This window comes from Perognathus longimembris, chromosome 13 (assembly GCF_023159225.1).
Source record: "Perognathus longimembris pacificus isolate PPM17 chromosome 13, ASM2315922v1, whole genome shotgun sequence".
Lineage (NCBI taxonomy): Eukaryota > Metazoa > Chordata > Mammalia > Rodentia > Heteromyidae > Perognathus > Perognathus longimembris.
The window spans coordinates 39,414,425-39,441,174 of record NC_063173.1 but is presented as its reverse complement, the minus strand read 5'-3'; the positions used below and the strand labels follow the sequence as shown (position 1 = coordinate 39,441,174).

The window sequence follows — 26,750 nt, the reverse complement described above, 5'->3', positions numbered from 1 at the left end:
CCTGCACCTTATTTTCTCCCCTGGGATCCCAGGTTAAACTGTTTTGTTTTTTTTTTTTTAATTGCCTACTTATTTTATTAGCAAGCCCTCATAAGACACTATCCCAAATTCCCTTTAAGGGTAACATTACTCTTAATGGCCTATGTCTTAACTCGGTTTATTACTATTTGCTGTTATTTTTTATTGTGTTCTTTACTATTAAATTCACATTTGCAAAAAAATGCTTCCTAGGTTGATTTTCATTGCTTTCTTTCTCTCTTTCTTCCTTTCTTTCTTTATTCTTTTTTTCTTCCTTTCCTTTTCTTTCTCTCTTTCTTTCTCCTTTTCTTGTGGCTAACCAACAAAAGGAAACAGAAAGACATTGCAAGTAGGTTGTGAACTAAAAACAACACTCAGTATTCAATAGGGAATTGAACGACTGATAACAACAGCACAGAAACCGTGGCCTGTGAGAGCCACCTGGAAACACAAGGCCAGCCAGTTTGTTTCCAACTTCCTCTGGCAGGCAATCTGCCAGGCAATCTGCCACTTGCAGAGGTATCAAAACAATGCTAAGCCTTCTGGTCTCCATCTGATACTGGACAGAAAATAACTGCACAAGGCGATCCTGCCAGGATTATTTTTCTTGTTGTGTTTTCTTTTATGAGAGAAAGCTGTTTTTATGGTCTACTGAAATTCCTCCCTTGCACTGAAATTGGGGTAAGAGGGCCAGCTGCTTTTCTATATTTTTCTCTGTGGTGTTTTTCTACAGCAGGTTTTAAATTTTATTCCTCCGACTGAGAAAGGTCTCTCTTTGTACCTCCGTGGAAGTTTAAAGATGCATTTCTAACAGTCAAACTCAAAATAGCCTTGGGAACCAAAATGTGTCACTTCAGAAATGGGTTGCTTTATGTGCTGTCACCAGTTTCTTTTTTTTTTTTTTTTTTTTTGGCCAGTCCTGGGCCTTGGACTCAGGGCCTGAGCACTGTCCCTGGCTTCTTTTTGCTCAAGGCTAGCACTCTGCCACTTGAGCCACAGCGCCGCTTCTGGCCGTTTTCTGTATATGTGGTGCTGGGGAATTGAACCTAGGGCCTCGTGTATCCGAGGCAGGCACTCTTGCCACTAGGCTATATCCCCGGCCCGACCACCAGTTTCATTTTTAATTACATTTTTTAGACGTTGTCAAGTATGAGGTAGTTATAATATTCCTTTGGCTGAACTGACAAGTCAAAATTTATCGGACCAGAAGCGTAAACTACATTCCAACCCATGATTCTGAGCTTCTGACAGAGCAAAAGCTCAAAAAGAATATAAATAAACAAATAATACTCTTTGAGGGAGAACTTGTGCAGCTTTGAACCAGTCAACTCAGACTCAGTGGACCTCACCATTTCCGAACACCGTGTGCCTCATCTGTCCTGACTTTCTTTGCCCTGATCCTGTCAGTCACCTGTGACAGCTGTGTGCCATGCCTTTGCTGTGGCATCCCAAAGACCCTTTGCTCTGCATGCACTACCTTAGCCCACACCTCCACCTCTGTACTTTTTTTTTTTTTTTTTTTTTTTTTGGCCAGTCCTGGGCCTTGGACTCAGGGCCTGAGCACTGTCCCTGGCTTCTTCCCGCTCAAGGCTAGCACTCTGCCACTTGAGCCACAGCGCCACTTCTGGCCATTTTCTGTATATGTGGTGCTGGGGAATTGAACCCAGGGCCTCATGTATACAAGGCAAGCGCTCTTGCCACTAGGCCATATCCCCAGCCCCTCCACCTCTGTACTTTTGCTCGGACTGCTAGCTAGTCTGCTAAACACTTCTCTCTTTCTTTGCCTTTTATCTTTACTTCTTATCACTTACATTATGTGATATTGCTGTTACTTTGTAAGTTCTACCATCTCTCTGTTATCCAGTATAACAAATCAAACTTGCAGGGTCACTACAGCCTCTCATAACAGTTCTCCTTCCCATGCCTATCCATTAAAAGTGGGTATTCTTAAAATTGAAGGGGCTGGAGGTCCCCTGTGTGTCTGCCATTCTATTCTGTCTTCTCCTAATGTCTTTTTACTTCATTCAACCAATGTTCATTGAGAATCTATTCATTCCACATTGTCAGGCATCATTTTTTTATTTTAATTTTTATTGTCAAACTGATATACAGTTACAGAGGTTACAGTTTCATACGTTATGCATTGGATACATTTCTTGTACTGTTTGTTACCTCCTCCCTCATTCCCCCCTCCCCCTCCCCCTTTCCCTTACCCCCATGAGTTGTTCAGTTGATTTACACTAAACAGTTTTGCAAGTATTGCTTTTGTAATCATTTGTCTTTTTTACCCTGTGTCTCTCAATTTTGGTATTCCCTTTCAGTTTCCTAGTTCTAATACCAGATACACAGTTTCCAATGTACTCAGATAAGATACAGACATAGTACCAGTACAACCACAGGAAGGGGATACAAGAGGATCATCAATAATAGAAGCTACGGTTTCACATTGCACGTTGAAAGTAATTACAACAGTGATATGACAATTGTTTCCATAACATGGAGTTCATTTCACTTAGCATCATCTTTTGTGTTCATAGGGATATAGCTATTGGGCTCTTGTGATCCTCTGCTGTGACTAGCCTAAACCTGTGCTAATTATTCCCTAGGAGGGAGACCATAGAGTCCATGTCGTTTGCCCTGCAGAAGCTCTGCAGTTTGTTGCAGTCCCATTTGTCCATCCTTTCTTTGATTTGTCGCATTTCTGGGTCTTTGTTAAGGAAGTTCCATCCTGTGCCAAGGAGCCCAAGTGTTTCTCCTACTCCTTCCTTTAGTGTTTTCAGGGTATCTGTTTTAATTTCGAGGTCTTTGATCCATTTGGAATTGATTTTGGTGCAGGGTGATATATAAGGATCTAGTTTTAGTTTGTTGCATGTGTTGAACCAGTTTTGTCAGGCATCACTTTAGATCCTAGGGTTGTAGAGGTGCAAAATCCACCAAAAGACAACCCCATGGGTTCATGCTGTAAAGAAGCCCACATGTTAGGACCTCCCAGTGACTGAGAAGAAATGCCCAGCACTTGTAAGAAAGGCAGAAGACACAGTGGTTCCAGTTGCAGGGTTTGAAGTCACACTGAGTAAGCTAATAACTCAACTTTACCACCAACTGGTTACATGACCTTCAGCAAATCTGCCTGGGCTGCCATAATAAAATGCCAAAGTCTGGGTGCTTCAAACAATAGAAATGCATTTTCTCCAAGTACTAGCGTTTGGAAGTCCATGATCACAATGCAAGCCACCTTTTCACTTTGCCTTTTTGGTCTTGCCTCCCCAATATCTATCCTTCCTCTTGTCCCCTCCTCTGCCCTCTCTTCCCTCCCCTCCCCTCTTCTCTGCTCATTCCTCTCTTCTCTTTCTGTCATGATACCAATCACCTTATATTAGACCTCATGAAACCTAACTACCTCTTTAAAGGGCTTATCTTCAAAAACAACTCACCATGAGGGCTAGAACATCGACATACAAATTTGAGGACTACAGGGGGCTGGAATGTAGCTCAGCGGCAAAGCGCTTGCCTAGCAATGCAACACCCTGGGTTCAATCCCCAGTACCAAAAAAAGAAGAGAAATTTGAGGACTACATAGTTCAGTTCGTGTCAGCTACTTAATTTTAAAGCCTGGTTTCTTTATCTGTAAATTAAATTTTAAAATATTTTAAAATAACTTTCAAGGAGATTCACTTAGATGATCCACATGAAGTGCCAGGTATAGTACTTAGTACCTAAACACTGTCAGGTACTGCAATACAATCACATAAAAAACTTTCTCCTAATTTCAAATCACCAGATGTCTCTGAAGAAGAGGCACAGTGGTACAGAGGGTCCACTGTCTGGAACATGAAGCAAGACTCTAATGTACAATGACCTTCAGTTTGCTAAACCTTAAAAAAAAACAGTAGGACAGGCCTTGTCTTTGCACAATTGTGACAGTTAAGTAACTTACACAAGATAAATGTTGAGTGCAAACAGCAACCAGTGAATCTAAATCAAAAAGCAATAGGCCATTTCTTCCAACCCTACAATTTAAATAAAAACAAGCTTCACTAATTATTTGGTATCTCACAATCAATCCACTTTTAAAGGAACTACAACATGAGAGTTTATCAACTAAACTACTGCTTCACAAAATGAGAATGCAGAATCACCTAGAGACTTTTTTTTTTGCCTGACCTGGGGCTTGAACTCAGGGCATGGGCACTGTCCCTGGATTCCTTTGGCTCAAGGTTAGCAGTCTACCACTTGAGCCACAGCACCACTTCTGGCTTTTTCTGTGATTAACTGGAGATAAGAGTCTCATGGACTTTCCTGCCAGGCTGACTTCAAACTGCAAACCTCAGATCTTAGCCTCCTGAGTAGCTAGGATTACAGGTGTGAGCTACCAGTACCTGGCCCTGGAGATTCTCATGAACACAAGATTCCTAGACTCTTCACTATAAATTCATTTCATAAGCCAGAAGTAGACCCAGCCTATTTTTATAAAAGTTTGCCATTACAAAAGCCTTTTGATAATCAACCAAGTTTGAAAAATATTTGGTCTGTAACAGATACCCATCAGAAATATAAAAAACATCCATAGTTTCAAACTTTCAAGTAGCCAAGTTGATTTTTTAAAGTATGTTTTATTGAAGCCATTTTCCAAGAAGTGATCGTATCAAGTATAATCAATATAGAAATATCACCAAGATATTTTACATTCTATTTTTATGCTGCATCTTCAAAAATCCATGTAACTTTTATGGTTGAAATGCGCCAAAATTTTTATCTGAAATGTTTGATTCTATTTAAGCTTCAGAAAAGTTATATGTAAAAAAACAGATGGGCTGGAATGTAGCTCAGTGTGAAGCGCTTGCCTAGCAAGTGCAACGTCCTGGGTTCGATCCCCAGTACCAAAAAAGAAAAGACAAAAAAAAAAAAACACAAAAAACAGACTCACGTACCCAAGTTGTTATAAAGATCTTTCAATTTTTTCTAATAAATGAACTATTGCTTACAAAATTTACATTTAAATTAGTTGAGAAAATAAAATATAAAACCCAGATTCTGAGTAATACTAGCCAAAACTTAAGTATACAATAGCCACATGTAGTCAATATTTCTGTATTGGATAGGCAGGCCTATACAAGCACAAACTATATGGTTACTGTGGTACCATGGTAACCAAAATGTGAAATAAAGTGATATAACATTAGCATATCTCCTTACATAATCAGATATGAATTAAAGGAATACAGATTAAAATGACTGTACCATAATAATAAAGTTTAAAATGCCTAATAAAACTAAATCTAAGATTATTAAAGAAAAGATTATATAAGAAAAAAATTGAACCTATTTAATAGTTCCAAAAAAATCTTAAGAATTTTGAACCTATCCAAAGCCACAACTGCCAGTTAATAGACTTATGGACATGGCCATTTATCCTGAATATTCTGACACAAAATGTTTTCCCTAATGGAGGATTTAATTCAAATAATAACCAGTATAAAGAAAGGAAAAATGGAGGTTGAATTGACAAGAATTTCTTTCAAAGGAGTGTTAAAACAACAATGGAATGCTAAAAGCCTAAAGTATGTGAAATGAAATGAGCAAAACACAATAAAACTAGAAATAAAATTATGCATCAAAATCTGAAGCAAAAATATTTGATCTGTACATAATAAAACAGGTTAAAGAAGATAAATGTGACTAAGAATAGAAATCTGTTGTTACATGCTAATAGAGAAACTAGAACAATCACTTGGGAGACAGAGTTCTAGGATTTTAAGAAAGAAATAATAGGATGAAACCAGCAGACTTATTGTAGTTAATCATAAGAATACAGCAGATTCATTTCAATTTCTAAATGATGTAAAGTAGAAGAGCTGACAATACAGGCAACTTTTAAGGAAATTACTCATTTAACTGAAGCATAAATCAGAACAATTATGTGTGTGAGGGGAAGGATGGAAGAGAAAGAGAAAATAAACTGAGAGCAAGAGATGGAGAATTGGTAATTACTATAACATAAATAGAGATATGTGTCTGTTTTCTGTTGCTCTAACAAAATACCTGAAGGATTGCACTTTATTAAAAGACATTTCTGATCAAGACACATTGTATTCATACTGTTTGTTGAATGCTAAAAAGAAATGCCCTGAAGAAAAAGAACTGGGGATGTGGCTCAAGAGACAGATCATCTGTTAGCAAGGCCTTGAGCTAACTTCACAAAAATGTCATAGCAAACATAAAACATTTAGATCCATGTGCATTTCAGTACATAGAAAGCACAATTAAAATATTACTCCTAAGTTTGGAAAGACATTTCTTTAGAGCACCTTGTTTTGAAAGAGCAAGAGTAGCATGTCAGCTCCTGAACTTTCGAACAGCACTCTGCCAAGGTAATGCTGGTGATTTGGTGAAGGCAGATGGCATCCTAAGGGTGGAACATGAGCAGGATGGAGAGAACATGTGGCAAGACAGAAAGCCAACAACCAGAGAGGGACCAGGAACCCACTCTCACTGGAACTAACTTACTCCGCAGGCCTCCAGCATGATCACCTCCTGAGGGCTCAATAACCTCACTGCCTCACCTGAGGCCCTTACTGAAAGGTCCCATCCACTTCAGTGCTGCCAAACTGGGAACCAAGCCCTCAACATATGAACCTAACTACTGGAACACATGCTGATCAGGTAACATTCCCCCAATGCTGAAAAGATTTACTGTCAGTTTCTAAGACATTGGCTTCTTTACAATGTTTTGGACAATGTGAACTCAAGGACTCAGCACTTGGTAGGCAGCATAATTACATAAAGGCCAAAAGATTGACTCTCCCATGTTTTCTACACCTCCAGCCCCTAATAACACAATTTTTTTGTGTGACAGCAATATATGTGAAACCACCACTCCAAAAGGGGGAGTAAATGGTTATAAAATCATAACATGTGGTAATAGTGGCATGGAAGAAATTATCATTAGATTTCAACAACTAAGAAGTGATTCAAAACTTTAAAGCAAGTCTTTATCTGGAAAGGTAATTGTTAAATGTGTTAATTGTATAAAAGTATGTGTATATACACATATAATGCATATATATACATAGATATGCTTACATATATATGAATAACATACTGAATAACATATATGAATAACATATATATGAATAACATACATATGAATAGCATGCATATACATACTGTTATTCACATACTGATACAGAGAGAGAGTAGACACTACTATCTGTAGATCTATGGTTCCAAGGATATGGTGAATGTTCAGGATGCACAAGAGTTCAGCACTGCACTGCAGATGTTTGATTCATTTTTTAAATTTTATTTGTTTTTGTTGTAAAGGTGATGTACAGAGGGGTTACAGTTACGTAGGTAAGGTAATAGGTAGATTTTCTTTTTTAACAGTGACACCTCTTCCCCTCCTTTTCTCCCAGTTTTTTCCCTCCCGACTTCCCTCCCCCACAAGTTGAATAGTTCATTTTCAACATAAGTGTCCAGTGAGTATCACTGCTATATTAGTTCACCCTTTGTCCAAGACTTCTGTGCTTCTCTGTACCCTCCCCAAAACAGATGAACTTACATACAAAACAAAAAGTACAGAAATCAAAAACAACAACAAAAGGGAAAAACAAAAACAAGACAAAACAAGACACAAAAAGTAAAATAGAAAATCTCTTGTTTCCATTTCTTGAAGTTCATTTCAATAAACATCATAAACATCATTTTATATGATCATATGCACATAGCTATTGAGTCTTTCTGATCCTCTCCTAAGAATATCTTTCTTTGATCTCACTGTGTGAATGCTTAGATTCCTGTTTAATTTATCATGCCCAAGTGTAATCTTTTGTCTTTTAACATCCATTGTGTTTTCTTATAGATTTATGGGCAAGTTCTAATGACTACAAATGAGGGAAAACATGCAACCTATTTTTTTTTGCATCTGGCTTACTTCTCCAATAGACACATTAAGAAGTGTTCAACATCTCTGGCCATAAAAGAAATGCAAATCAAAACAATATTGAGAATCCATCTCACCCCAGTTATAATGTCCATTATCAAGAAAACTAACAAAACAGATGTTAGCAGGGATGTAGCTATTGGTAGAAATATAAACTTGTTCAACCACTCCAAAAAGCAGTAGAAAGGTTCCTCGAAAGACTAAATATAGACCTTCCATATGACCCAGCAAGCCCTCTCCTGGGCATTTATCCAATAGATCATAAACCAGGCCACACTAAAGCTGCCAGCACAACCAAACTCATTGCAACATTGTTACCATAGCCAAGATATGGAATCAACTCAGAGGTTCTTCAGTGGAGGAATGGATCAAGAAAATGTGGAATATATACACTATGGAATTCTATGCTCCCATCAGAAAGAATGATATTGGCCCATTCATAAAGAAATGGAAAGACTTGAGAAAAAAATTATACTAAGCAAAGTAAACGCGATTCATTTTTTTCCATAACTCCACCCAACTTCTGTTAAAGATATGCTGCCTTATGATGGATCTAAAATTTTTACTTTACTACTTTAGTAAGGCACATTAACTGTCACTTTTAGTTTGTTGGCAGAATTTTTCTTTGAGGAGGCATATTTTCACAAAAATTAAGGGCAGGGAAACACAAGGTGGATTACACAATGATTTAAACAAAACTGATGATAACCTAGTCTGACTGGGAGCTTTTCCACATCAACTGAGCTAGCTGTGTAACATGCACACAGGAATTACATGCTTTTATACTTGAAATATCCTTTCTTCCTTCCTTCCTTCCTCCCTCCCTCCCACCCTCCCTCTCTCCCTCCTTCCTTCTTTTTTTTTTTTTTTTTTTTTTTGCTTGCCCTGAGGGTTATACTCCAGGCTTGGACACTGCCGCTGAGCTTTTTTGCTCAAGGTTAGCACTCTACCACTTGAGCCACAGCTCCACTTTTGGATTTTTTTTTCTCTGATAGTTAATTGAAGACAAGAGTCTCATGAACTTTCCTACCTACCTGGTTTGGATTCAAACTTCAATCCTCATATGTACTGTTATATGCTATACTTTATATTAATATATACTATATAGTATATAATATATAAATACATACTATATGTAATATATAGTATATGTTAACATATTCTCATAATTAGTGCTATATAGTAATAGTATAATGTACAGATATAGTAGTATATAATTAGTAATAAAATAGATTATAGATAAACAATAGATAGATAGACAAATAGAGACAAACAGATGATAGATTATGGTAAAACCAATGGAACCAAGATCCAAAGGATCATCACCAACAGAGGCAGTTTAACATGTCAATTTTTGCTCTTTCCATTCAAATCTTCCTCTACTCTACCTAATGTATCAGAAACAAGGCAAGTTTTGGTTCAGTTAGTATCACAGGTTCACCTCAGACACAGTCTCTGATGGAGAGCCTTAATCCTCAAAGTCTTTCTCGTACAGGCTGTGGCCGGCTGTAAGGTTTCCAAGCTCTTGGGGTCTCTCTTCACAGTTGCGGTTGTGCAGTAGTATAATTTCCCACTTGATTATTCAGCTCTCTCTAGACTACTGGGTGCTTAAGAACAGTAACTATACTTGTTTTCTTCATTCTAAGCACCTAAGTAATATCTAAACCATAAAACGGTGCTGAGTTAATAAATTAATGAATGCATTAACCTTAACAAAAATCAAATATAAGCATTCTCACCTTTTAAAATGACAGACATGTGACAAAAAGAAAGATCTTTTCCTCCTGACATACATTCTAGAAAGTTCTATCTATGTTCACAAATAAACCACTACTTAATGGTTATCTTTACCTACGATTTCAACAATGCAATACCTTTTTTATTAGCTTTTTAAAACTATTTTTATTATTTAAGTAGCTGTACAGTGAGGTCTCATTCTGCTTGCTTTCACAGCTCATATACTAAAAAATGGAATGATACAGAGGGGTTCATTTCAACATGTCAGTTTATGAGTACAATATGTCTTCAGCAATGTCACCCCTTTTGTAATTCTCCTGAATCTCAATCTACCAATAATGAAAAAATAAAACTTAGATACTGATTCCAACACATACCTTGCAACTTAACATATTATTGAAGACACTCCTGGGAATTCAATTATGACTGTCTGATTAGAAGAATGTTGTTTTTATTATCAAATATGTACCATGGCTTAAAAATCTAGAGCTGGCTTTAAAAAAAAAAAGTCCAAAGTATGATCAAACTTAAATAGATTGTATGTAGTGATAATTATGTTACAGAGGCAGTGCCCAAACCAGAGCCAGAAAACACAACATGCCACTTAAAATATCAAATTCCATGCAAAAAAAAAAAAAGATGCAAAGAGCCAGCAACATTGGTGATTTCCAAAATAATTTGGATCTAAAATTCATTCATTCTGCCAGTTTAAATTCTGTTTCTACCACCTTGCCCCAGCCATGTGTACTCCCATGTTCAAGCCTCAAAATTAAAATTAAATCAATAGGCTTAGAGAAAGTAAGCATCTTTCTAAACCTAAATTTATACACTATACACAATTTGGCCATTCTCAAGTTTAATTTGATTCACATCCATGTCAAAAGAGATCATACACAGGCATCACTGAAGTTAATCTGCTATTCTTTTTTTTTTTTTTTTTTTTTTTTTTTGCCAGTCCTGAGGCTAGTACTCAGGGCCTGAGCACTGTCCCTGGCTTCTCTGTGCTCAAGGCTAGCACTCTATTACTTGAGCCACAGCGCTACTTCCGGCTTTTTCTATATATGTGGTGCTGAGGAATCGAACCCAGAGCTTCATGCATGCCAGGAAAGTACTCTACTACTAAGCCACATTCTCAGTAATTTTTTTTTTTGGCCAGTCCTGGGCCTTGGACTCAGGGCCTGAGCACTGTCCCTGGCTTCTTCCCGCTCAAGGCTAGCACTCTGCCACTTGAGCCACAGCGCCGCTTCTGGCCGTTTTCTGTATATGTGGTGCTGGGGAATCGAACCTAGGGCCTCGTGTATCCGAGGCAGGCACTCTTGCCACTAGGCTATATCCCCAGCCCCCATTCTCAGTAATTTGCTATTCTTAAGTTCTCCATTTCCCGTAAGTATGAGCAAAACTCACAGTCCATAAGCTTAGCTTAAGCATAAATACCATAAATACTGATATTATTAGTGATTTCTTACCTAAAATGCTTCAAACCAGATATATTCCAAATTTTTGATATTTTTTCCCAGATTTTGGAATATAAGCATACACACAATGACATATCCTGAGGATAGGACTTAAGGAGAAATTTTGAATTCACTTACACTTCATAAAGACCTAAAGTAACGTTATACAATGATTTTAATGCATGGACCCTTTGACTTGGCAGTGATGTCAGAACCTAAATATGTGAAGTGTCTCTTTTTAAATATGCTTTTAGCCACCTCCACTCTTTGCATGTGCATTCCTTAAAACAACCCCCCACACACACACACACACATATAAGAAGTCAGACACCAATGGCTCCCATCTGAAATCCCTAAGTAACTACTCAGGAAGCTGCGATCTGAGGGTTACAATTTAAAGCCAACCTAGACAGGAAAGATCTTATCTACAAGTAGCAGAAAAGCAAGAAGTGGAACGGTGGCTAGTTCAAGCTCCAGGACTGGCACAAAAATATTATTATTGTTGTTATTGTTGTTGTTATTATTAAAATAAACTGAAAGGGATGAACACAAGTCATTTTTCAGGTCATTTTGAGTTATCAAATCAAATGTCTCTATAATACATCTCTTGGATGTATAAAGACATTGAGATGTATATACATACATCATTAATGCCCTAGTAAGAATTGCCTCATCAAGGAATTAAATGACTTAAGTCTTCTGAAAAAGACAGCAGACATAAACTTAAAATCCTTTATCTCTACTGCTGGAGAGTTTACTTTGCATCTTACCTTTTGAAAGATGAGTAAAAGTGCTCAGAAATTCCTCATATGTTTGTTCATGACAGTTAACGAACTTATCCAGGACTTCTTCAATTAGTTGATCTTCATCCATTATCCTCAATTCCAATACTCTGGGCAGGCATTCCTGTTTTCCAGGCCACTTTATCTATGAGACAAAGAAAAACCGATAAGCTACAGTGCACACTACAATCCCAGCCTTTCCAGAAAATACCCAGGATAGATAGTGGAAAAAGATGAAGATAGTTCAGAGAACAGGGGATCTCTAGCTCAGGCTGAAATTTTACTCCCATCTTTGCTGCTCAATTGTTAATTGTTAACTGTAACAATTTGGAGTTTTGCATTTATTCTGTTACCACCATCTTACTTCACAAGCATACTATCATAGTATTTAATTAATAACTCAGAGTCTATTAAAATAAGAGGTTCTTTAAAGAGTGAGTACACTAACACCTAAGTAGGAACAACAATAATAATAGTTAACATTTATTAGCAGATCATTTAACACTTAAATGTGCACTGGGTGCTATTCTGACCATTCTAATGCCACCCTAAGCCTAGCTAGGTTATAAGGATCCCATCCTAGAACTCAAGCCCTTAATAGCTACATGATGCTTCACTCTACCCACTGTGCAACCCATTCCCCTGTACCATGGCTGACACCACTGACTTACCTGTGTTTTAACTTACCTGGGGGCATTCTCAAGTCTTTGGACAGCTCTATTAAAAACTTCTAAAACAGTCTAAATCTGTCTTCCATACTCTATCCCAGCTGGCCCGAGTCCCTGGGAATGTACTGAGTACTTCCTTCCTGTGCCTGACATCTCTTCACATCCTCCAACAGGGTCACACGGTCTTCAACCTTCTCATTCCATTCGCTGATATGCTATTTCTCCCTCAAAACCAAACTCCAGGTTTAGCTTCTCCCTGAAAGCCTTACCCACCCTCAGCCCCACCTCTGATCACTCACCCTTTCAAGGAAAAGTTAGCTAACATTTTTCTGTGCTGCCTCTGCCCTGAGTAGTGGTACCTTCAGCACACTGAGCTGCTGGCAGTCCCTCACTATTGAACTAAACTTCACAGTTGAGCAGATACAACAGTCAAATGTGGCTAAAAGCCTGTGAAACACTCAAATGACTTTGCCTGGGCCTGAACTGACTGACATGGTTTCCAGTCTGATCAGTCTACCTAAGAATGATTTCATACTGCCCAAGTCCCTTTCAATGATGACATCCAGAAGCAAAGACTAGATGACATAGATGAGCTGGCATAGAGAGGTTTCAGTAATTCTCAGTGGTCTAAATATTGTAGTTTCATTATATACCACATTTCTATAGCCCCTTCCAGTGGTTACCTTACTTGGCACACTGTTATCTAACTGCCTTACAGTCAAGGCACAATGTCTGTTGTTGTACAGCTTCAACTTGGCTTTCACTTGTGACACTTTATCTTGTGAAACTCTATTCACTCTGAAGGAAATATTATTCTTCCATAACTTTGAGAAAACTTCAGAAAACAGAAGAATAGTTACTGCCTAAGTAGCCAGTGGGACAATAAGAAAGGGGTCTCCATAATAGTTGGCAAAGAATGAGCACCAAACTTCTATTTTTCTGAAGCAAGAGTAATAACTTTTCCTTCCACTTTTCCCATATAGACATGTCCACCACTGAAAACCACAAAAGACACAGACAGATCTAGGCAAACATTTAATGACCCTCTTCATCATCCCCCAACCTTGCCAGTCCCATCCACCAGAACTCAACTGTCAAGAGTTTAGTGAATATAATTCTAAATCTCTCTTAATAATATGGATAGAGAATTTTAAAAAAATTGTCCCCAATGGGACAATATGTGTTATTTTTTTCAAGTAGATTTTTTCCCTGTGGAGAAGCTAGAAACTGAATAGCTTTATAATCTAACAAATTATTGTGGACATGTCACTACTTTTGCATTTACAGACACAGCCTATTCCTTCAAACTGCTACAGCATCACAGACTAGCTCTGCCTCTTGCTATGCATATATCCTTGGACAAGATGCCTGACTTCTCTGGACCTCAGTTTCTTCTCATCTATAAAAGATTATCATAGAAGAGCTTTATTATTTCCTTAACTTCAATTCCAAAATACTCAATTCCAAAAAAAAAAAAAAAAAAAACAGGAAAAAATAGTTCTTCCTTAAGATGAAGGCCCAGCTCTTTTAGGGGAAGACCTGATCTGAATAAAGGTGAGAGCAGTTATGGCTTTTATTTATTCTATTCCGTATGACTATTCATATTTCCCTAGGAAAACACTAAGAGACTTGAACATGAGGTGCTTTCCCAGACCCCACTGGAGATTTATGATCTATGCCATACTCACCAATTACCTACACAACTGAACTGAAGTATGGAGTTGTGCAGCAACATGCACCTCAGAGGACTGCTATGAAGATTAAGTGGATATGCAAAGAAATGATACCCATGACGAAAATCATGAAAACAGTGATGATGATGATGATGATGATGATGATGATGATGATAGTGATGATGATGATGATGATGATGAAGATGATGGTGATGACAGTGGAGAAGAGGATCTATCTCAGTATTTTGTCCTCTGCCTATACAAAGATCTCCCGGAACTAATGTTGTTTATCTAAGATAAATCAAGATCATTCTTGCTATATCACAACCCTCTATAAAACACTGGGCTGTAAAAATCTGAATGTGTAGAATGTGAATGAAAGAGTGTGTCTGCAAGAGAATGATACTGCCCCATTTGTAAGGAAATGGAAAGATTGGGGGGGGGGGGTGGATTATATTAAGCAAAGTAGGCCAGACCCAAAGAAACATAGGTTGCATGGTTTCCCTCGTCTACAAGTAAACAGAACAGATGGTAAAAGACAAAAAAACTGCTACACTTGGACATGATAAATTAAACAGGACTCTACACATTCACACAGTGAGACCAGAGGAGGATATTCTTAGGAGAGGATCACAAAGTCTCAATGCTATGTGCATATGATCATATAAAATGATGTTTATTGAAATGAACTTCAAGAAGTACAAACAAGAGTTTTTTTTTTTATTTTATGGGGTTTGGGAAGTTTGTTTTTGTTTCTCCCCTTTTGTTGCTGTTTTTTAATTTCTGAAATTTTTGTCTTTATGTTAAGTTCATTTGTTTTGGGTAGGGCAAGGAAAAGCACAAAAAGGGGTGGAACAAAGGGTGAACTAACTCAGCAGTGATACTCACTAGATACTATGCTGAAAACAAACTATACCAATTAGGAAAAAGAAACGTATTTATTACCTGACGTGTAACCCCTCTCTACATCACCTTTACAATAAAAAAGAAAGAAAGAAAGTATATGTCTGGGTACCAACTAAGAATAGAAGAAACTTTTCAAAAACTATTTGTACCTGAAGTTTTGAATGTGTGAAAAAAATCACAGTTTATGCACATTAACCAGTGATAAGGTCTTGTGCTTTTTGATGCAAAGTAATAAATATGGATAAATAACCTGAAAGGTGACCATTATTTTATTATCGCTAAGGCAAATGTTAAATTACAATAATTCTGATATCAATCTATTTTTCCAGAATTTTAGCCAAGAAAAATTCCAACAACATATTATATCAATTATCTTCCTCAAGTCATTCCTGCTGATTTATTCCAATGAATAAGTACCTAACAGAAGCAGCCAGGTTATGATTTCTATATCTTAACAGTAATAAGAGAAATTCCTTTCAATATATTTTCCAATGTTCAAAATGGTATACGTTGAGTACTTACTCTTAACACATCTCAGTGGTACCAAAGACAAACAATTAACAGGCAATTCAGAGCACAATATAGCTTTTAATTATCTGTGATTATAACGATACAGTCACAATATCAAGTCTCACAAATTGTCATTAATTGAACAGTTTAACCACCATCCACCTTCAAATTTAGAACCCTGTGTCTCCAGGGACTGACAAAGCAGATCTTCATTTACCAGACAGGCCAGTGGTTTATGCAAATCACAGTGGTTTTCTAGAAGGATGTAACACATTTTTCAGTTACCATTTACACAGCTTTTCTGTTTTTATCATGCAGTGTTTTTCCGAAAAGAAAAAGAGAGACAATTGCTGATAACAAGAGTCCTTGGTTTGGTTTGGTTTGGTTTGGTTTGGTTTTTCCTTTCTTCGAGTCCCACATGAAAGGCCTAAAACACACCATGATGATAAGTAGACATGTATAAATATCTGCTGGTAAATCATACCCAGCATTTTCACAATCACAGTATCCAGCAGCAACAGAGGGCATGGTGACTCTGCTCACTGGGAGACCACAGCCTGGTTAAGAATTAGATTCTCTTTTTACTCTGTCATAGAATCTCTCACAAATCTTGTTCTCTGTTATCAAATAATGATACCAGCAATCAGCTAAGCTATTTCATGCTTACACACTCTGAAAGTACATTATTATGAAACATGGTATGTGAAACTACCACCACTGACTTAACACATCCTTGATACTTATTATTTTCAAATCCCTGCTTAATGGATTTACTTGAAATACAACTTCCAGAGACAACATGGTAAGCATTAAGAATTAATCTTCTTCTCTCAAAAAATACTGACACTTTTTAATGGTACAGAGATTGTATGTCTACAAAAGAGATTTTTTCCAATGCAACAGCAAAACTTACAAGACAATATGTTGTAAACTAACTCTATAACTTGGGGTGGGGCAGGGATTAGGGAGGAGAAGGTGGGAGAAAAATGGAGGAGGTAACAAGTTTGACAAGAAATGTACTCACTACCTTATGTAGGTAACTGAAACCCCTCTGTATACCACTTTAACAATATAATTAAATTTAAAAAATAGATTTTTGTTTTAAAAAAAGGAGGTTTGTTAACACAATTTTAAAGGCTTTTAATACTTACTCTCCCAATATTTTATAATTCTTTGCACCAAGAATCTACTGCTATTCTGAAAGAGAAATGGGGCAGTAACCCAACTAATTCATCTTGCCTAAGAAAATAGAAACAGGGTAGATATCCTTTCATATTTGTACAAATGGTTAAACTTTCCAAAGATCAAAATTATACTGCAAGTGAAACAGATTTATTTAAGGGGCCAGGCCAGAACTGATTTCCACTGAACTCCAATGACTCTAACTCTTCTGATTTTTTTTTTTACATCTTTTATAAACTAAGAAGACAGAAAGAAATTCAGATTCTCTGAACTGACAGCAACCTGGAGTTTACCTAATCTAATCCTAGAGAATAAAACTAATGGCCCTTGGAAACAAAATTCAAAAGGAGTCATTGGCTATTATGACTCTATCAGTGAACTGTAGTATGTGGTTCTCACTTCATAAACAGTAATGAGATGCTCATTACTATGGACTTTAAACTATACACTAATGAACGTTAAGCTACACATGAAGCCAGGAGTAAATCAGACACAAGCAGCAAACTCACTATGGATGGGTATACTCAGGCCTCCAACTACATTCTGAACCCCAACAATATACAAAACACATATTAAGGCTGAACGTGTAGATGCCTTTATTTTAGACACCTACAAATACACCCAAGAAAGCAAAAGAGAAGAGAAAAGCAGAAATACAAGTATAGTCCATACAATGGAAAAGAAACTAAATTTTTATACCAGGATAAAAAATGCATACAAATTTATCAAGATAATTTTTTAAATACACACAATTCCAGACAGCCCAACACTTAAAAGTCATATGGAATTCTGTATTACTACTAAAAAAGTTGGTGAGGAAAGCATCTACATTTCTACAGAAATTCTCCTATGCACAATGCTCTTCAGCATATACTAAAAGAGGTATTTGGAAGGAAGTAGAAAAAGTGATTATTGTCAAGGACAAAGCTTTATTTAGAAGACAGAAGAATTATCTTCCATGCAGAAGTCTCAGGAGTAGGTATGTCATAATAGCTATACATTTTTCCTTAACAAAAATCTCAACCTAAGGAAAAGAAAGCTACAACCATACTAAGAACTACATATAATTTAAAGTGTATAGATTCAGTAGATCCCCATCATAAACATTCTTACAATGACTGCCTTAACAAACACAAGTCTAGTTCCTTCCCCGAGCAGGTATATAATTCATACATTCTAAACATGGCCCCTATCAGTAACAGGGACAACTCTGATGAACCTTTCAGGATCACTTTAAATTACAGCAATGAGAACCTGAAGGGGAGGATTTTAAAATGAAGGAAGTCATATGAATAAGAAAAACAAAGACATATCATGGTAACTGATGGTATAATAGAAGCAGAAAAAAAAACAGACTATCTTTATGACATATACACTAAGCAAAGCATTCTTAGATCCCAAAAGCATACAGAAAAAAATGATAAATTGAACTTTATCAATATTAAAATGACCCATTAAAGTGAAAGGAAAATTACATACTAGGAGAAAATATTCACAAATCATATATCCAACAAAAGACTAACACTATAATATACACATAATGTAAAACTCAACATTAAGTCTAATTTCAAAACCAAAGGGGATATATAAACAGCAAATAATCCCATGGAAGAATGATCAACATAACTCACTAGCCATTAAAGAAATACAAATTCAGATGTCCTTTAGATAGCACCATACAGCTATAAGAGGCTAAAATGAAAAACCATGACACCAAATGTCAAGGATATAGAAGGGAAACATACATCACACACTGCTGATGGTGATTAAGAAAATGATTGGTTTGTTTAGTTTTGTTTCTCTTGTACTCCCTTCCTGTGACTGTACCCTCACTACCACTGTATCACATCAGAGTACCCTGAATACTGTTTATACGGGTATGAGAACTGGGGAAGGGACATGGAATACCAAAATCAAGATACAAAGAACAAAATGACACACCATTCAAAAAGCAACATTTACAAAACTATATGGTGTAAAACAACTGCACAACTCTTGGGGGGAGGAGGGGAAGAGGAGGGGGAGGGGGGAATGAGGGAGGAGGTAACAAGTAGAACAAGAAATGTACTCACTGCCTTTCATATGAATCTGTAGTCCCTCTGTATCACACTTTGACAAATAAAGAAAAAAATGATTCAGCCACTCCAGAAAATAGTTAAACTGAATACATTTGTTAAATTATACCAATATCAATTTATTTACTAAATCTTGTAGCATATTTATGCAAGATGATAATCCTGCAAATGGCTGAAGTGTATGTACTCCCTGTCTATTTCTTCACAGTCTCTTTTGTATCTATCCTATGATTCTATAATTATTTCAAAATTAAAGTTGCAAGAGGGAGGAGGATCAGGAAAGAATCCATTAAGACAAAGGCAATTTAGGAACAGAAAAAAATACCACTAAATGTTTACTAAAAAGTGCTGGAAATCAGGTGTGTTGATGATTGTTTTCTTCCTGCATTTATGCCCCTGGGGGACAGGAGATAACACTAATCTATAAAATTACATGCTTAAGCAGAAACCTTTCTCTTGAAAATTCTGCTTCCCTTTCCTGTTCATCCATCCAGCGTACTGTAATGAGGTTTCTTGAGGTTATCATTCATTAAGCCTTTCTGTTCATCAGCAGATTACATAAAATCAAGTTTATCTCCTCAAATTATGCTCTTCTTCCCAGCCATTTCAGTCCACAAATGTCTGCTCTGCATCACTGACACAGACTATTTTTAAGTACACAGTTATCAATTCCACTAAGCAAAGAAAAATGCAAACCATTGACTATTTGAGCTTTACCTTTCCATTCCCTTCTTATCATTTAAAAAAAAAAACAGAACAAATTTAAAGTGTACAGGGAAGCCAGGCATGGTGGCTATAATCTTAGCTACTCAAGAGGCTGAGATCTGAGGATCGTGGTTCAAAGCAGAGCCAGAGTAGAAAAGTCCCCATGAGACTCTTATCTTCATTTAACCACTCAAAAACCAGAAGCATCCCTATAGCTCAAAGTGGCCCTGTAGTTCCAAGTGGTAGAGCACTAGTCTTAAACAAAAGAGCTTAGGACAGCATCCAGGTCTTGGCTTCAAGCCCCATGACCGGACCAAAAAAAAGTGTACAGGGAATTGGTTGGAGATATGGATGAGACACATCCAGACACATCACTATTGTTTTCTGTGCACATTTTTATTAGCATCAATTAGTTGTACACAGAGGGTCCATTTTGATATGTGCATATGTTCACACGCGTTACCTTGATTAGATTCACCTCTTCCATAACTCATCCATCTACCCCTATCTGAAAAATCCACAGCTGTGTATAATCACAAATAAGCATCCTACCCTTTGGCCCACTAACCAAAGTTCTACTTGTATGCTAACCTCTAGACTAGATTACTTCTCAAGAAAAACATTACATGGAAGGACTTGGAAAAAATTATACTAAGTGAAGTGAGCCAGACCCAAAAAAACATGGACTCTATGGTATCCCTCCTAGGGAATAATTAGCACAGGTTTAAGCTAGTCACAAGGATCACAAGAGCCCAATAGCTATGCCCTTATGAACACACACGATGACGCTAAGTGAAATGAACTCCATGTTATGGAAACGACTATCACTGTTGTAATTATTTTCAACATGCCATGTGAAACCATAGCTTCTATTGTTGATCTTCTTGTATCCCCTTCCTGTGGTTGTACTTGCACTATGTCTGTATCTTATCTGAGTACATTGGAAACCGTGTATACTGGTATCAGAACTATGAAAGTGAAAGGGAATACCAAAATCGAGAGACACGGGATAAAAAGACAAACGACTACAGAAGCAATGCTTGCAAAACTGGTGTAAACCAACTGAACAGCACATGGGGGGAGAGGGAAAGGGGGAGAGGGAAAGGGGAAGGAGGGAGGAGGTAACAAAAAGTACAAGAAATGTATCCAATGCTTAGGCATTAGTGTACATACATTAGTGTATGAAACTGTAACCTCTCTGTATATCACTTTGACAATAAAAAAAATAAAGGTAAAAAAAATAAAAAATTTGAATAAATGGAAAAAAAATCACCTTACATTTCAACTATGTTCAGAACTGATCTCCATGCTTCAGAAATATTATCAACCACATCAGTAGCTTGGAAATGGTAAAAGTAAATGCTTCTGTGAATATTTTCTCAAGGCCCAAGATAAAGCCGTTAATCTATAAGGTACTATGGTTTCTGAGTTAACTTTATAATCAGGCACTAATGTTTCAATCATAAAACTTACCAGCTTAAGTATAATCCCTCCCTCACATGGTATTCAATGCCCCATTAATGCCTACTCTGTCTGTTTTGCATAAGAACAATACCATGTTTCCAGAATTAAAATTTTATCCCATTCTCTCTAACTTCCTGAGCCTGTCAGCCACCTACACAATGCAGAGCACTTTTACAATACTAAAAAGCCAACTTAAAAGCAAAACCCACACAGCTCGCTAGGAGCAGGTGTAGACCAACTGAACTAAAACAACATGGAATGCATTTCTAAGTGTTTCGAAATGCCACATCTTGCAAATATAAAATCGACCTTTTCATTTGGCATTCTCTTAAAAGAAGTAAGATATTGGAGATGTGCTCCTCAGGTATTTTTAATTCTAAATTCACATAGCCATGGAATAATAAATCGGTTTTAAGAAGTAATACAATGTTTCTCCAGATTCCAATTCCTTTCCACGTTGTATTTGTCATTTTCCTTCAATATAAACAACATAACATACACATATACATACATGTAAATTTCCTTTTGCCAACATCATTTCAGTTCTAGAAAGGGAGAAAGTGAAGAACAAAAACTCCTCTTTCTCTGAAGATACTAATTTTTAGTGATTTTTTTTCTGTCACAACCTTGCAAAATTCCTCTGACATTTCTCTCCTCTTTATTTTAAAGCAAACAGTCCACATTAAATAAGAGCACATGAAACTTTTGTAGGAAAACACCCATCATTCTGGCCAAGTGACCATATTTAATTGCTGTAAATTAAAAATGACAAGTCACTTGTTATGTTCTGCTCTTGACAATCCATTGCAGAAACTATAGATTGCTTCCATCCCTGCATTTCCTTTGGCTTCCCCTTTTCTCTTCACCAGTTTTGGTTGTGGCTCCTAATGTGGCATCCATCCAATAGATCAAACACCTCTCTTACTAATACTATTTATATTACTTCACTTACATGTAGTCACTGATTATTGCCTGTGCCTACCCTAGGAGAAGCTACTGCTGACCTGATTTCAACACGTGTTACTTCAGGAAACAAAAATATAGTTTAAGTTGTTCCTCCATTTACAAAATGGGAAATCCTTGAGGGGCACATTGAACTTTTCAAAGCACAGTAGTGAGTTCCAAAACAGTGCTTCTCCTTGCCTTCCCCACTTCACATGTACACAGACTCCTGTGTTAACTCTTGGCAAGTTATTTAACTTTCTATCCAGTGGCTAAATGTTAAAAATAAAGGCTTATGTGGGCTGGAAGTTGTCTGTCCTCATTTTTCCAATTATGTTTCCCTTTTTGCTCCAATTACTATATCCTGTCACTAAGTCTTTTATCGCTCCCCTGAGATAGTGATTTTATTTTGTAATTAGATTGACTTGCATTCTTTAGCTCACCATTATTTATTTAAAGAAGGAAAACAATCAATATATTCCAGTAGGAATTTGGATTTGATTCTGCCTCAAGGTTTAACAACAGGCTAAGTAACCTATAACTGTGATTTCTTCATAAACTTCTAAGAACTTTCAAGAAAGGGAGAATGCAAGAAGACTACAAGGCGTATGCACTGGAAAACCAAAGCTGCTTTGCCCTCATTCCCTGTACGCACTTTAAGGACAAGGCTTGTGCCTGTGATTTCCTCATGTAATTCTCTATCCACTATGCACAAATTGGATGCTTAATACATGTGAGTTAATAATATAGTAGTCCCCTGATCTACTGAAGGAGGGGAGTGTCCAAAACCTCTGTTAGATACCTAAAATTACAGACACATAGTAAATTTTTGTTTTCTATTCAGAGATATATATGATAAAGTTTAATTTAGAAATTAGGTGCAATAAAAATGTTAATAATATAGAACTTTTAAATACTGTAATAAAAGTTATATAAACATAGTCTCTGTCTCTCTGTCTCTGTCTCTCTCTCTCTCTCTCTCAAAATAGCTTCTTTTCCTGTACTCACTCTTCTTGTGATGATTTGTCATGAAAGGAAGCAATTTATGGCTTCTCTTTGTTGTATTTGAATTTCTAATATCGTAACTTGTGCTTTGGGCCATTAATTAGCAAAATAAGGTCAAAACAGCCAATCTGAAGGCAAAAATAGCTACTAAGCAACTAACAAGTGGGTAGTTTACACAATGCAGATACACTAGAAGAGAGCAATTCAAGTTCTGGATAGGATGGAAAACAGATTCCATCATGCTATTGAAAAAAACCACATGCAAATTAAAACTTACCATTTATATATTTCTAGATTTTCCATTTAATAGTCTCATACCACAGTTAACCACAGGTAACTGAAACCAAGGAATGTAGTAAGACCAGGTAAAAAGTGGATTGCTGTACTAATAATCTCTAGTCACCTCAAGAAACAACTAACCAATTCAGCAATACATTCTTATACTAAAATTGCCTGTTTTATAATGTTAGTTACCCCAAGGCTAAAGCACTTGCCTAAACCTACCCATGCAGTCTATTTAGTATAGACTACAGAGATATCAAATGTATCAACTCTATGAGAACTGTCATTATCGTAGTAATTTTGAGAATCATTACTGAGACACAATACCATTAATGGGTTTTATAAATAATCAAATGTTCTTTGGCAGAAAAAAACAATCATGGAAGTTATTAAAAGAGATGATGCTTTAAAAAGAAGTGGGCCAACATTTCAAATTATGAGACCAAGCAAGTTATACATCAATCCTAGCCAGGCACGGCTGGCCCATGCATATAACCTAGCTAGCTACTCAGGAGGCTGAGAAGTGATGATCATGGTTTGAAGCCAGCCCAGGCAGAAAAGTCCATGAAACTCTTACCTGCAATTAACTACCCAAAAATACCAGAAGTGGAGCTGTGGCTCAAGTGATAGAGTGCTAGCCTTAAGCAAAAAAAGCTCAGGGATAGCACCCATGCTCCAAGTTTAAGCACCAGGATTAACACCAAAAAAAAGGCAGGGGGGGGGGGCAAGTCTAAAAAAACTTTTTTGCAAAAAATAGAATAGGTTTATATGGGCGTGAAGCTGTCTTTCACCTTTTTCCCAATTTCTATACCAACATATCCTATCACTATGTTTCCTAGGAAATAAAGCTATTTTATTCTGTAATTATATTGACTTGTGTTTTTTAGTTCTCTGTTATTTACTTAAAGAAAGATAACCAATATGTTCCAGTAGATTTGATTCTGCCTTGATATTTAACAATGGGCTGAGTGGCCTACAATTGTGATTTCTTGATGAACTTTGAAGAACTATCAAGAAAAGGTGTGTGCAGTATATACACCAACCCTTGTATCTCCAACAGACCTTACAGCATGGAAGATATCATCTCCACTTTCCAGAAAAGTGAAGCAAGGCTACTCAACTGGCAAAACTAAAACTCAAACCTAGATTTATCTAATTCTGATCACTGCAGTCCATCGGCTAAGCCATGTGGTAAATAGACTAAATGACCAACAAAAGTGGGTGGCTAAGTCATATTTGCTTAATGGAATTCTATGCAACTATTCAAAATTTTAAAGGTGATTTTGCTAGTAAGACTGCTGTGAATTTCTGACATCTTCCTAAGATGAAGGCTTTGCACATATTATTTCATTTACTCTTTTCCCAATAAGTCTTTGATGCATTTTTACAGTTCATCTCACCCAAAAGGCTGAGAAACAACCTATTTCTGTTATTTCATTTCAGATATGAAGAAATAGGCTTGAGAGTTAACATGACTCAACCTGAAGAAATGGCAGAACTGACAGAGAAAAACAGGTCAACTTGGCCCACACCCTATTGTTGTTGTTGGAGTGTTGTTGTTGTTTTTTTATAATTTCATGTTCTTTATTTTTATTTTATTGTCTTGAAGTACTTGTACAAAGAGGTTTCAATTCAATGTCAGTTTATGAACACAATACATCAAGATCAGTGTAACTCCTTTTATCATTCTCCCTCATCTCTTGCAACCCCAACATCCCTTCTATTTTCCTAGCTCCATTTTCACATATATGCAATGAATATTATGAATGCATTCTCCTACCCTTCTCTTCATTTGTCTATCTTCCTCCACTTGACCACAAACCCTGGCCCAGATCCTTCAAGTTCTAGCTTCATGGTTATTTTGTTATACTAAGTCTTTTGTTCAACGTAACTATTGGAATGCTCCTCTGCATATACCATACTTCAGTAAATGCATTCAAATTCTATTTTATTACCATTATACTGTACAATATTATCCAATAGTAGAACTTCTTCTAATAATTAAAACTCCTTCCTCTCAGCCTACTTTAAAGAAAATAAGATCATACAAAAGCAACTCTGGTCTTTGTTTCAGGACAAGTCAGTTCCCTTTCACTCACAGCAGTATTTATTTAAGCCAGAGTAATTATATTCATTGTCTTCTGGTTGTTGTTGTTTTTTTTCTAAAATGTTTTCAGCTGGGCACCAATGGTTCGTGCTTATAATGCTAGCTACTCAGGAGGTTGAGAACTGAGGATCACAGTTGAAAACCAGCCCAGGAAGGAAAGTCTGTGAGACTCTAATCTCCAATTAACCACTCTAAAGATGGAAGTGCAGCTGTGGCTCAAGTGGCAGAATGCTAATCTTTAGCAAAAGAGCTCAGGGACAGGGCCCAGGCCCTGAGTTCAAACCCCAGAACTAGCACCAAAGGGGGAAAAAACATTTTTAACTTTAACAAATCAAATTTTCTAAACTGTTTTCTTTTTGTTTTGGAAGCCAATGGTGACTTGTGTTTCCCTTATTGTTAGTAATGAAAGAGTTAAATCTTGAGGGTAACCCTACTGGATAGCTCCCTCAATCATCAAAGAGAAAAAGAAGAAGGTCACAGTCAGTTGCTCCCGTTACATGAGTGTTTATTAGAACATCTGCAGGCACGTACTCACTCCTGAACTCCGCTTCTGCTTGCCACTCATAGTAGGCAGCCAGTGACTCTTCCCCCAAGTGCTGATTTTAGTACCTGGCTTAGTGGCAAAAATTCAGAGAAGGGTGAGCAAGCCCCTCTGGCCTTCAGGTAGGTCCAATATACTTTCCTTTTTAACAGAGCTAAGAAAAAATGGGAACCTATGTCTGCAGACTTTAAGGGAATGACCATGCTACACTTCATCAGTGTGTAAATTACAGATGAATGAGGTATTCGGATGGGGACTGGGTGAAGCAGAATTTGGGAAATGTGGGCCTTCCTGTTTTCAGACTGTGGCAATGATTAATTTCTGTGCTTCCAAAGCATTATTAATCATCTTAGCACACAACTGCTTCTCTGACACAAGAATAAGAAGAAACACTTTTTCTGGCTTTACTGCCAGCAAAATTCTAATAATGTATGCACCAATGTGATTAAAAAGAGTGTTAATTCACAGACTAAGTGGCTGGAATTACATGAGCTTATTTGTTACTTTTGAAAAATCAGGAAGCAGGGGCAGGACTAATCATTAAGATGTAATGCTTCAGAGTATACTAGCTTTCTCTGGGAAGTCAGCTCACACACAGGAAACTATAAACCCAGACCTCACACCATTAGTCCTCTTTTAATAACCAACTATGCCCTGCTTCAAAGTGAATAAATGAAAATCTCCCTGCTGAGGAATGCTATCATGGGGTTGGAAAAATTGTGTAAGTGTATCGTTCCCATTTTTTTCTGCCTTTAAA

The 26,750-nt window shown here is 37.0% G+C and overlaps 1 protein-coding gene across 5 annotated transcripts in view; it reads right to left on the bottom strand.

Moving 5' to 3' along the window:
• LOC125361679 (intraflagellar transport associated protein) overlaps nt 1-26,750 on the bottom strand; it is a 67,537-nt gene that overhangs the window by 37,032 nt on the left and 3,755 nt on the right. For 4 of the 5 annotated variants that reach the window (XM_048360257.1, XM_048360260.1, XM_048360256.1 and 1 more), the window contains one exon: nt 11,922-12,078. In XM_048360257.1, the coding sequence (XP_048216214.1) occupies nt 11,922-12,024 (103 nt within the window). In that variant the 5' untranslated portion in view covers nt 12,025-12,078. Of the gene's footprint in view, nt 1-11,921; nt 12,079-19,906; nt 19,917-25,995; nt 26,148-26,750 lie in introns of all 5 variants that reach the window. The other variant, XM_048360258.1, reaches the window with a different exon arrangement.